Source organism: Nilaparvata lugens, chromosome 4 (genome assembly GCF_014356525.2).
Source record: "Nilaparvata lugens isolate BPH chromosome 4, ASM1435652v1, whole genome shotgun sequence".
Lineage (NCBI taxonomy): Eukaryota > Metazoa > Arthropoda > Insecta > Hemiptera > Delphacidae > Nilaparvata > Nilaparvata lugens.
Window position 1 is genome coordinate 7,788,593 of NC_052507.1, and position 14,185 is coordinate 7,802,777.

The 14,185-nt window shown below is 33.4% G+C and overlaps 1 protein-coding gene across 1 annotated transcript in view; it reads right to left on the reverse strand.

Annotated features, from left to right (window-relative positions):
- Positions 1 to 14,185, reverse strand: part of LOC111047086 (hemicentin-2) — a 182,650-nt gene that overhangs the window by 126,854 nt on the left and 41,611 nt on the right. The window contains 1 exon segment of the mRNA XM_039425636.1: positions 4,397 to 4,510. Coding sequence (XP_039281570.1) covers positions 4,397 to 4,510 — 114 coding nt within the window.

A 14,185-nucleotide genomic window follows, 5' to 3' on the forward strand; every position in this document is an offset into this window, starting at 1 on the left:
TAAAAATTTAACAAAATATTTATCTTAATTATGAGAATTCATTATGGAATTATTAATTTCTTGCTTAATAAAAATATAATTGGATATTTCAAACGAGAATGAACAGTTATTATTACATCAATGAACCTGTATCAGCTACCGTCTATAGAAGGCATTGACAAGACAGAGGATCGGCAACGTTGTTCTGCTATCTTTCTCCACTGCCATTATAACGTGGACCTCACTATAGTTATTTCATTTCCTCAGTTCAAGGACTCCAAATCCTATTCCAATTAGTATCTTATCTATCCTATAATTTTGCTGAAATACCAATAATTAAAAGCCGTTCTATTCTAATAATCTGTCTCAAACAAAAGTAAGGTGTTGAAGCGGTGGGTGTTGTTCTGCTATCTTTCTCCACTGCCATTATAACGTGGACCTCACTGTAGGTGAATCATACTGTAGGAAATTCAATTTGAACTGTCAAAAACTCTTCAATTGGTAAACTCTTCAAACTCTTTAATGCTTTCATTAATAAAGAATAATACTGACAGTTGAATAATACATTGAATGAGAGTAGAACCTCTACAATAATGGTATCCCAAAATCATTCAATTAATCACGATAATAATTGCGAAACCCGGTTGATTATCCAGTTTTCAAGGAGCGTATCTGAACGGAAACAATAATTGAATGAATTAAATTTCGATTGGATTCAGTTGAGTTCAAAGTTTGTGCCATGTCCTGTTGCGATTTTCGGCTTTAATTGCAGGGTAAAAAAGCGGTACGCTGAATGAATAACCGTTAATTGATTAGGGGAATTGGTTCTAATTGGAAAAGTCTTTCAAGCATACTCATGGCTGATTTTTTATTGTTTGTTGAGGTCGATTACTATGATGTTACTTTTTGAAAATATTATGGACTCGTATTCTCTTTTTCAAATTGTATTACTTGTACAACTTATATTCAAATGGAATAATAGTTAATATCGGGGCACCGAGCTTATTTATTCCTATTAAATTAAGCGAGCAATTTCTGTATATATGTTCATATTTTTATATCCGATTATCTTTATATTTTTATATCTGGTTATTTATGTTCAAAGGATCTCGAAAACGGCTCTAACGATTTTTTAGAATAGAATAGAATGACCTTTTTTATTTATGTTGATGTGGCGAAGTTTGGACAATATTGTCCACTCTACCACTTAACCACGTAAGTGGTTTTCACGAAATTTTGGACATAGTAAAAATTCGATTGCAATAAGTCTTATCCCTGAGAAAACTCACTGAAGGACATGAAAAGGATTATTCATCCTTGGAAAAACGGATGATAATTTCGTCGTCTGTCGATAACAGTATATGCATGTGACTGTGTGGGAGATCAGCTGTGTAATCAATTAGCTGACCGTATCTCGCGAGAAATCTAGAAATTTTAATTGGCTCGATCAAAATAATCTGATGGTTGACATGAGATGGTATATCATAAGATTCAGAGTTAATCATTATTTTACAGTTCCAAGTGATTAGTGAGTGTAATTTTGTTATTAAATTTGGTTTGTAAACAATCTAAATTAGAACTTTCATGTTTTCTTATATTTGGATTGAAAATTTGACCTGAATTCAAGTGTATGGAACATAACCTACTTTATGGAATATTTGTAGTGTATGAATCAAAATTCGGGGAAGAAACAGTTTTGGGCTGTGCCTGTTAGTCCTTCCCCAATCATTTTGAAGAATTGAGTTCTGTTCATCAATAAATAAAAAACGAGCGAAGCTCGTGCCCCGATATTTTGTTGAATTATGTGAATAATTTATAGCCTACACTTGAGCACATTATTATCATTTGGTCATGTAATGATTTGATCATTCCAATGATAATTTTTCTGTTCAAGGATAGGCTACAATACGACCAGAGGAGTTTTCTCAGTGATTCAGATTGAAGACACGTTGATTTGATGAAGCATATACAGTAATACTTATATTATTTCGATTATTTGCTTTTGATTTGAGAAAATGTGGCCTACACTATCTATATGAAATATCGGGGACCGAGCTCTGGAGTACGAAAGGATGGAAAAATTTCACGAAAGAAGAAATTATAATAACATTCAAACAGGAATGTTCTATCTAATAACAGTAAATTGAGATTAATTCCCAGAGGAATGCAAGAATTTCCCTCACAAAGGCCCAGTTGCACAAAAGCCGGTTAAATTTTAATCCTTATTAACTTCACGTGGACCAAATCAGATAAGACCATTTCAAGAAGATGGATCTACTGGAATTAATCAGGATTGAAAATAACCCGGCTTTTTTTGCAAGCGACACTAAGTACATGACTGAATTATCACAAAAATTCAACAGCTGAGTCATAATTTTGACACATATGAACACACATATGAACTCGCTCACTCACTTCCATCACCAACAGACGACGAAATAATTATTATCAGCTGTTCTCCCAGGGATGAGACCTAGTGCAATAGAATCTTTATATTATAAACCTACTATGTTCTGAATTTCGTGAGAATCGTTAGAGCCGTTTTCTAGATCCAGTGAAATACAAACATATAAACATACAAACATCTAAACATCTAAACATCTGAACATCTAAATATCTAAACATCTGAACATCTAAACATCTGAACAACTAATCATCTAAACATCTAAACATCTAAATATCTAAACATCTAAACATCTAAACATCTAAACAGGAGTTGCTCGTTAAATAGTATAGGATTATTTCGATTATTTGCTTTTGATTTGAGAAAATGCGGTCTAAACTATTTAAATATGTATTAACAAATTATACTTAATGTGACATGATCACCATTGATGTGACTGTATTTGTAATTAAGAATTTTGAATTAGCTCACCTCCAGTTGCTATACAGGCGAGGTCCAGGGAGGCTCCCTCGCTATACGGTCCCAAGATGTAGTGCTGGATATGGTCTCCATTCTCATCCACCACACTCAGGCGTTCAGGTGGAACTGCAAACAACAGAAAAAATACAACATTGTCAGAAAACTCCCAACAAAAACTCTCCTATAGTGAGGTCCACGTTATGATTACAGTACTTGATTAACTTTTTGTGTAGTTGAGAAGTTGATATTGTGGTAATTATTCATATTGAATGAAAAAGACTAAGATAATTTCTTAGTTTTTTCATCCAGTATTTGATTAACTTTGTTGTTGCCTAACCTATCCTTGTCTATCATTCGACAAAGCAGGTAGTACTATCCTTTTCTAGCTCCGCATCGATGTCAAATCTGTTTTTGACAATGTAGAAATATAATTGAGTGAAGCAGAGAATCCTCAACGCTGTTCTCCTATCTTTATCCACTGCCATTATAACGTGGACCTCACCATAGTAAGCTCATGTCTAAGGGTGTCCTCTAATGACAGGACAAGTGTGTCGAACATGTGTTTACACAAAAGCTCGTCATGCGCATGCTGTCATCAGCGAGAGGTTTCTCAGACATTTTTTACAGACTATTTTGTCTGGTTGAGCACACATAATGTTTCAATATCGGGGACCAAGCTTCGCTCTGGAGAACAAAAGCATAAACAAATTATTACGAAAGAAGAAATTATGATAACATTAATAGTTCATACAGAAATGTTCTATCTAATCACAGTAAATTGAGATTAATTCCCAGAGGAATGCAAAAATTTCCCTCACAAAGACTCGGTTGCACAAAAGCCGGTTGAATTTTAATCATGATAAATTTCACGTGAACAAAATCAGAGAGGACCATTTCAAAAAGATGGATCTACTGGAATTTATCAGGATTGAAAATAATCCAGCTTTTTTGCAACCGGCACTAAGTACCTGATTGAATGATTACAAAAGTTCAACAGCTGTCATAATTTCGACACAGTCCCACACACATGAACTCGCTCACTCACTCTCATCATCAACAGACGACGAAATAATTATAATCAGCTGTTTTCCCATGATGAATAATAATATTATCCTTTTAACGTCCCTCAGCGAGTTCTCCCAGGGATGAGACCTAGTGCAATCGAATTTCTATATTATAAACCTACTATGTTCTGAATTTCGTGAGAATCGTTAGAGCCGTTTTCTAGATCCAGTGAAATACAAACATATAAACATACAAACATCTAAACATCTAAACATCTGAACATCTAAATATCTAAACATCTGAACATCTAAACATCTGAACAACTAATCATCTAAACATCTAAACATCTAAATATCTAAACATCTAAACATCTAAACATCTAAACAGGAGTTGCTCGTTAAATAGTATAGGATTATTTCGATTATTTGCTTTTGATTTGAGAAAATGCGGTCTAAACTATTTAAATATGTATTAACAAATTATACTTAATGTGACATGATCACCATTGATGTGACTGTATTTGTAATTAAGAATTTTGAATTAGCTCACCTCCAGTTGCTATACAGGCGAGGTCCAGGGAGGCTCCCTCGCTATACGGTCCCAAGATGTAGTGCTGGATATGGTCTCCATTCTCATCCACCACACTCAGGCGTTCAGGTGGAACTGCAAACAACAGAAAAAATACAACATTGTCAGAAAACTCCCAACAAAACTCTCCTATAGTGAGGTCCACGTTATGATTACAGTACTTGATTAACTTTTTGTGTAGTTGAGAAGTTGATATTGTGGTAATTATTCATATTGAATGAAAAAGACTAAGATAATTTCTTAGTTTTTTCATCCAGTATTTGATTAACTTTGTTGTTGCCTAACCTATCCTTGTCTATCATTCGACAAAGCAGGTAGTACTATCCTTTTCTAGCTCCGCATCGATGTCAAATCTGTTTTTGACAATGTAGAAATATAATTGAGTGAAGCAGAGAATCCTCAACGCTGTTCTCCTATCTTTATCCACTGCCATTATAACGTGGACCTCACCATAGTAAGCTCATGTCTAAGGGTGTCCTCTAATGACAGGACAAGTGTGTCGAACATGTGTTTACACAAAAGCTCGTCATGCGCATGCTGTCATCAGCGAGAGGTTTCTCAGACATTTTTTACAGACTATTTTGTCTGGTTGAGCACACATAATGTTTCAATATCGGGGACCAAGCTTCGCTCTGGAGAACAAAAGCATAAACAAATTATTACGAAAGAAGAAATTATGATAACATTAATAGTTCATACAGAAATGTTCTATCTAATCACAGTAAATTGAGATTAATTCCCAGAGGAATGCAAAAATTTCCCTCACAAAGACTCGGTTGCACAAAAGCCGGTTGAATTTTAATCATGATAAATTTCACGTGAACAAAATCAGAGAGGACCATTTCAAAAAGATGGATCTACTGGAATTTATCAGGATTGAAAATAATCCAGCTTTTTTGCAACCGGCACTAAGTACCTGATTGAATGATTACAAAAGTTCAACAGCTGTCATAATTTCGACACAGTCCCACACACATGAACTCGCTCACTCACTCTCATCATCAACAGACGACGAAATAATTATAATCAGCTGTTTTCCCAATGATGAATAATAATATTATCCTTTTAACGTCCCTCAGCGAGTTCTCCCAGGGATGAGACCTAGTGCAATCGAATTTCTATATTATAAACCTACTATGTTCTGAATTTCGTGAGAATCGTTAGAGCCGTTTTCGAGATCCGGTGGAATACAAACATATAAACATCTAAACATCCAAACATCTAAACATATAAACAGAAATTGCTCGTTTAATAGTAAAGGATGACCACTTAATCTATCAATTGCTCCAGATTTTACCAGTGAAAATTAGTATTCGACCTTGAAATTCACGACTTTGTTAATTTTTGGGGTGAATAACCTTTCAAGTGTGTGCCTTCTATAGAGAATAGCTGATACCGATATATCTTATGTAATATTAGCAATAATGTTGATTATTGTTTGGAATAATCGATTATATTTTATTCGTAAAGAAAATATATTCTCCAATGATAGAAATAACAATCAATTTCCATTGATTGAGATGAAATATTTCGTTGAACATATCCATTTCCACAATGTTAATATTCTTCTTCTTTCTTGTCTCATTTTTCTTCTCCTACTACTCCGCCTTATCCATCTTCTCCTACTTCTCGTTCAAATATTATTTTAAAAGAAAATATAGCTGTTTTCATAGTTCCTAAATACCTAGATCCAATCATCATCCAACAATGCTCAACAGTATAACGTTACAGGTGTAGAAGCACAGTCGGCAATAGTTTTGAAATTTTCAAATGTGCCGCCAAGCGCCGTTACCATGGCAACCGATAAACGACACGCGGAAGCCATGGAGGGTCTGCCGGTCGGCAGGTTGGCACGTCGCCTGTCATAGCTTGTCAAATTTCAACGGTCACCTTTGCCTTTGTTTCAATATTGGTCGCGTCGCGAATTTCAAGTGAAACGGACCTTCATGTCGTCGCGCTCGTGAATTTTGCTGTTCTAACGGATATTTCCGGTATCTAGTAGCTCGTTAATGGATCAGGAATCTACTGTGAGTATTGTCTATGATTTACTAAGTGAGTTTTAGTTGTTACCCTATTTTAAACCAATGAAATTCGATAACCTATCAATTAATTACTGTGGATGTAATTCGAAGGTTTTCAACAATAACTTCATGGGAATAACAGACCGAAGCGAAGCTGAGGTCTTAGTTTCGACTTGATTGGCTTTTGTCTGTTTGTACCGCAATTACAGTCTCAGTTATTGGATAAAATGTTTTAACGGATTTGGATAGAATTTGATATACAAGAGCTTTGTTCATTGCACGTTGACTTATATATTATGAGGTTTTTTGCATTTTAAGAATAATAAAAAGGAAAAGGAGTCTCCTTCGAACGCCAATATTAATGTGAAAAGTCAGACTATAGAAGAACTTTGTACATTGCACATTGACTTATATTTAAGGTTTTTTGCATTTTAATGATAATAAAAAGGAGAAGGAGTCTCCTTCGAACGCCAATATTAATGTGAAAAGTCAGACTATAAAATTTTATTCAATGAACCTAAAATAACAGAGGTACATTGGAATTATTCATTAATATCGAGGCCCTGAGCTTCGCTCGTTATTTTTATTATTATTGATAAACAGAACACAATTTCTTCCAAAAATAATGGTGTTTATATTTCACAGCTGACTATATTTATCATCTTATGAATTTCGGGGATGCGATATTTTGATTTTCCACATACCCACTCGCTCACTCACTTTTTTTACTATCCACAGACGACGAAAGTCTCAGCTGTTTCAGCCAAGGATGAATTATCATTTTAATGTCGTTCAGCGAGTTTTCCTAAAGATGAGACCTAGTGCAATCGTATTTTTATAATATGAACCTACTATGTTCCAAATTTCGTGAGAATCGTAAGAGCCATTTTCGAGATCCGTTGAACATAAATAACCTATTAATAACCATAATATATAATATATTATATATAATATATAATATAAAAAATATAATATATAAAATATAATAATAATATAAAATAATATAATAATAATCATAATATCCTATTATATTAAGCTAGCAATATCTGTATATATCTGGTTATTATTTATGTTTACGGATCTCCAAAACAGCTCTAACGATTTTCACAAAATTTGGAACATGGTAGGTTTATGATATGAAAATTCGATTGCACTAAGTCTCATTCTTTGGAAAACTCGCTGAACGACATTAAAAGGATAATTCATCCTTGGAAAACACATGATAATTTCGTCGTCTCCCGATAACAGAAGATGCGTGTGCCTGTGTGGGAGAGAAACAGAATTATTTCCAGCTGTGTAATCATAATCAATCAGCAAGAAATTTTATCTAGCTAGACAATTTTCAATCGATTTGATCAACATAATCTGATTTGTTGACATGACATGATAATCCTCCTAAACTATAGTATACCATAATTTTCAAAGTTGTTCATTATTTGATAATTTCAAGTGATTAGTGAGTGTTATTTGGTTATTCAATTTGTTTGCATGTAATCCAAATTAGAATTTTTGTTTTCAAATGTTTGCACAGAAAATTGAACCTGAATTCAAGTTCAAATCCAAATTCGGGGAAAAACAGTTTTGGGCTGTGTCTGTTAGTACTTCCCCAATAATTTTAAAGAATTGTGTTCGGTTTATCAAAAGTCAATCAATGAATAACGAGCGAAGCTCGGTGTCCCGATATTATTAAGAACCAGATATGAAAATACAGAAATTGCTCGCTTATTGAAATAGGACAAATCAGCTGTCAAGTGAAATATCAATTGCATGCAATGACGCATGCAATTAATATCTCAATCAATGTACCTAGAATTCATTGATGGTACCATGTATTCTAGGTACCTTGATCTCAATGTTATTTGGTATAATATCAGCTGTTGTGTGAACTATGAGCTGCATGCAATAATTAATAATTGGAAGTAACATACTATTCTCTCTCGACCTTTCTCTGCTTTCAACTCGGGCTGACCTGTTGCCAGTATGTCAACAGCCATAAGTCGTTTTCACACCGATATCTAGCCGACACGACAGTACAGGACAGAATTTACTCTGATGAACAAAGGAAGATGTGGTTTATAATTGCGTGAGGTCTACTTTTCACAGAACTACTAGTAACTCACTCGAGAAGTTGTCTATAAGACCTGGAGAATGTATAACTCCTAAAAGTTGTTTATATTATATCTATCATAGTTCAAGCATACTAGAATAATGAATATTTTGTTCCATATTACTCAATATTTTGTTCCCTCTCAATCTTTTCTCTTCAGTTATAGTTCAGCCAGAGACAAACGAGTATTTTGAGTATTATTTTCTCTATAGTTGAACCTATTTACATTCATTTTTTATGCTTATAATAAGTATGTATGAGCTATTTCCATTTCCCAATGAGTAGCTCCTTTGGACTTAGCTCTACAAATCTCTATGTGTCGATTTATTCATTCATTAATATAATAAGTACATTATCAGAATGATAGGGGGGAAATGAGTAAGGTTACTTTGTGCTATTCCTCTCCTAAATTTAGATAACACATAGTCCGAAATAGGTTATGTCTTGTAGTTCTTCAATTCACAAAATTCTCAGTCCTCAAGTATTTTACAAAGTAGATTTTCAAATTTAGATGCTTCAAAACTAAACATAGAAGGAATATTTTACATGTTTATAACTAAAATAGGAAATATTCACGTATTGAAATATAATTATGAAGAATTACCGATTTACAAACTTGGTCAAAAACACACTAGTCTCTTCAATCATTAATCCAGTGATATTCATCCAAATAAGCGACATAAGTTCCTGTTTTTTTACATAAAATACCATGAATGTATGCTCTGAAACACTGAATGAAAAATATTCTAATGTGTCTATCAATACTAAATCAATAATATTCTGTTCTGTTCTAATGTATATTCTAGAATATTCTGAACGTATTCATTGAACATCTATCGAATTTTTTGTGTTTAGTTTGTTACAGCAGTTTTATCAGAGATATTATTTACTGGAACGTTGGAAAAACTGAAGAAAGATTCACTTCAAACAGTCAGCATAATATCTTATATCATGAAATCAATGCTTCCCATTTGAATAACTCTGAAAGTCTCTCAAGTAGGGATGTCAATCCCGGGACTGATTTCCAATCCCGGTATTTCGGGATTATCCAATATCAATCTCGGGATCCCGGGATCGGCAAAAATCAGTTTAATGCATTTTTAACCAATTGTTCCTCCTCAATTACATGTTCAATAACAGTGTGTGGAGATGAGAAAGGGCCCATTAAAGAGGGAGAGGCTATTATTAAAATGAAAAAAAAACTTGGGAATAATATTAAAATTGAACATTCCATTTATATAAATGTTTTCATGTTTAGGAGTAACTGTTTTATTTCATGTCCTACCTCAAATTTGCTGTTTCCTAGATGATAGTGAGAACTGAGGAAAGCAAGATAACTCATATTTTTATTGATAACTCAAGAGTCTTTTTTATGTAGAACAAAAGCATTTCTATCCTACATCAGGACGGGATGGAGCTCACACTTCAATTACGTCAAATACTGTAAAGTGAATTAATATCACTTGAATTGATAATATAAATAATAAAATAGAATACTTTTTGTAAGACCATAGCGCCAATCCGACCAAACAACGCGAAAGCTGAACCACTACACTACTAAATGAGATTTCGTAGAGCCAACTATAATATTTACTTCAACTAGATATTCTACTTATGATAGAGAAAGAGAAGAGAAGAGGAATAATTAGACAGAGAGTGAATCGTGGATTTCCTTTGTGGTTCACAAAGGTCCATTTTGGAACTTTACTAACATAATACTTGACCTACTGAAATCTTAATCAATGTAAAATAGGCCCATAACTATCTTAAATGAATTAAAAATCTATATGCAGAATTTCAAGTTTATCAGTTGAGTAAGTCATAAGTGATGATGCGTCATTCGTGAATTCCTATCCCGTACATGTATAATCCAATTTTTTCCTTTATTTTAATACACACTAGCAAGTAACCCGTGGTTCACAATGGTATATTTTAAAACTTAACAAACAGAAAACTTGACCGACTGAAATGTTGAAGAATGTAAGATAGGCCTATAACCATCCTTATTGGATTAAAAACCTATATATGCAAAATTTCAAGTTTATCAGTTGACTAGTTCAGACGTGATGATGCGTCATTCGTGAATTTCCTATCCCGTACGTGTATAAGCCGATTCTTCCCTTTCTTATAGTATACTAGATTAAGGCTGTGCAAAGGCTAAAAATAAACTTTCTATTGGTGATATTTTCCAAAGTTTTTCCTCTTGTATATCATCAAGCTATCAAAATAAAAAAGATTTCTCAGGAAAACATTTTTTTCCGTTACTTTTTGAGATGTGAGCGCCTATAGTTCAATTTTTTGGGACAGAACATTTCAAATTCGGTAAGAGATAAATTCAAGAGATTTGAAGGAATGATTCTTCAAGGTATTGTTGATCTAGTGAAACAAAATATTCTGAAAATATCAATTTTTAATAAAGTTATTCAATTTACCAAAAATGACCAAAAATAACTCAACAAAAAGATATTTTTGGTCATTTTTAGTAAATTGCATAACTTTATAAAAAATTGATATTTTTAGAAAATTTTGGTCCTAGTAGATCAACAATACCATGAAGAATCAATCCTTCAAATCACATGGATTCATCTCTTACCGAATTTAAAATGTTATGTCCCGAAAATTTAAACTTTAGGCGCTCACATCTCAAAAAGTAATGATCGGAAAAAAATGTTTTCCTGAGAAAATTTTTTTTATTTTGATGGCTTGATGATATACAAATCGAAAAATATCACCAGTAGAAAGTTTTTTTTAGCTTTTGCACAGCCTTAAATTATCGCTTCTTATTCAACCAATGCTCAATAAGTAAGTTACAGTAACAGTAACAGTAAAAGTAACAGTAACAGTAACAGTAACAGTAACAGTAACAGCGACAGCAGTAACAGTAAGTTATCAATCTCACTATAGACTGATTCATTTCACAAGTCAGCGTAGCTTATATTTTATACATGATGCTACTCATTTGAACAGAACTGACAACGCGGAGTGATCCACCGATTTCTCATTCCATTGCACATCCCTCTACGTACGAATTCTAGCCGAATCTATCCACTATTCAAAAACAAAGAGCTTGATTACAAAGAGAGCGAAAAGCTTCTTCAATCTTGGGGATTACTGTGATAGATGAAAACTCCTTTTGAAAAATCTCTTTTCGTCGGCACTTTTTGCTTCCACCTGGTCTGGGATAACAACGCTCAGTTAATGAAGATGGGATTTCGCTAATCTCACAATAAGCGTGTCCTAATCAGCTTCGGTAATCCTACATTTCAAGAGATTTCAATCAGCTCAGCTCCGGAACTGCGCTACGAATGCTAATTATAATCATCTATCATTCCTACTGATTAACGTTTACTTTCATCGGCATTTTAATTTTGTATTAATGTGCTGATGACTCGCTGGATTTGTTGATAAATAATGTGTGTCGGAGATATATTGTTTTGTTACAGGCTATACTAATTCCATTATAAAACGTCCGATTAACCTTCAATTTCATTGGAATTTTGATGTTGTATTATTATACCGAACCTACTGATAACTAGCTGAACTAGCCAATAAATGGCGAATTTGGAAAAGCAGACTTGTTAAGCTGCGTTTACACCGGAGTTAATAACACGAGTTATTAACAAAAAGTTATTAACTTGGCTGAATCGTCAAAAATTTCTCTTGATAAAAGTTAATAACTCATGTTTCTAACAGAAAATTCCTTGTTATTAGCAAGATCTTGTTATCAATATAATTGACTTCCATATGATTTCATTTAACAAGAATATTCATATGATATAACAGCCGGAATAAAAAGCAAAAAATTGTCTTCAAATTTGAATTGGAACATGTGTGTTATCATTAAAATAATGATCTTTATCTGATCTAATGTAATAGTATATTTCGCACCTAGGGCCGAAAATGAGACTTTTCCGGCTCGAAATCGGTTTTCAAGTCCGAGGCCGTAGACTAAAAAAGATTGAGAGCCGGAAAAACATTTTTGCCCATGGTGAGAACGTTATTTTTCGCCACACAGAATAATAAACAATATAAATATGAGAATAATTGTTTATTAGGCACTTCCGAAAGCAAAACAGAAAGGTCATAGCTCTAGCAAATCTGAGGTAATTTGAATATCAGGAAATTGTCCAAGTATTTTCATTTTTTATTCTGATTTGTCTAAATAAGCTAAAAGAATATGTTCAATTATGTGGGAGGTTGAGTTTATACTTTTTTATTCTTTCAAATGACATTAAGATGATATTATTATAAATGTTTTAATTATTGAATAATAAACACAAATAATGAAAAGTTTCTTGATCAGCTGTTTTAGCACACTTGAAATTTGGCCAATCTGAATGTCAACGTCAACAATGCTTGTTGTCATCGACTTACGATATTAAGGTTAGAAGTTCTATCCTACTCTGAAAATCGGATTTGAATAGTTTATAATATATATCTTTATTTCATTCATCCAAATAAGATGATAGTATAATATTGCAGAATACTTTATTCGATTCTAAAAGCATAAACTGATTCCGTTTCATAAACTATTTTGTAAACACTTTCACATCAAATCAGAATCAGCTGACTTCAAGGTTATTTTACAGCCCTAGGGCCGTAAAATTTTTACCGGCCTGGTCAGAAAACAATCATTTTCGGCCTCCATATGATGCACGAAAACCAGCTCATTACATCCAAGTGGGGCGAAAAATAAATTATAATGCCTTTACACCAGAGTTTAAAACAAAAGTTTTCAACATAAGTTAATAACATCTTCTTTTGGCTGCTAGTTTTGTTATCAACAAAAGTTCATAACTTTGTCACGTGTTTTGTCTGTTATTAGGAAACAGCTGTAGTTGTAGGGCAGGGATGCTTGGCGAGGGGGTTGCGGGGAAGATACTAACCTGTTATTAACAAAAGTTACCGACTCTCGATGGATAACATAAATCTTGTTAATAACAAGGAATTCTTTGTTGAAAACACGAGTTATAAACTTTTTTCAAGAGAATTTTTTGTCGATTCAGTCAAGCTGACAACTTCTTATTAATAACTCATGTTATCAACTCCGGGGTAAACGCAACTCAACATGATGTTATTAACTTTTGTAATTAACATCACTTGATAACAAAAATGTAAAAAACTCGTGTTATCAACTCCGGTATAAACGCAGCTCTAAGTCTGTTAAATATTTCAAATTCAAACTGTTCTTCAATTTCAAAACGTTATTCAAAGTTAAAACTGTTCATTGCTTGATTATTGATTTTAAGCAGATATTCCGAACCACTGGGAAGCGATTCTACAACTCATGAATCATATTTAGTGGAGCTGGCACAAGCGGTCATTCTCCCAACGGGAGTATCAGATGCATGACTCTTAACTAATATAAACGATTGCTTATCAGCGCGACCACGGAGTCAAACCGCTCTCAGTCATAGCTGAATGATTTGTAAAACTGTATCGTATCAATACTAATGAGTGAATGATAAACTGTTGGAGAATGGTGGGGCTGTCACCATTATATAACCATTTATATAAATTCAATTTTACAGTATTTCACTAAGGGTAGTTTTCACAGTATAGATTGCTAAACTCGATTGAGTTAATCGAGTTTAAGTTAATCTGAAAGTTTGAACTTGAATC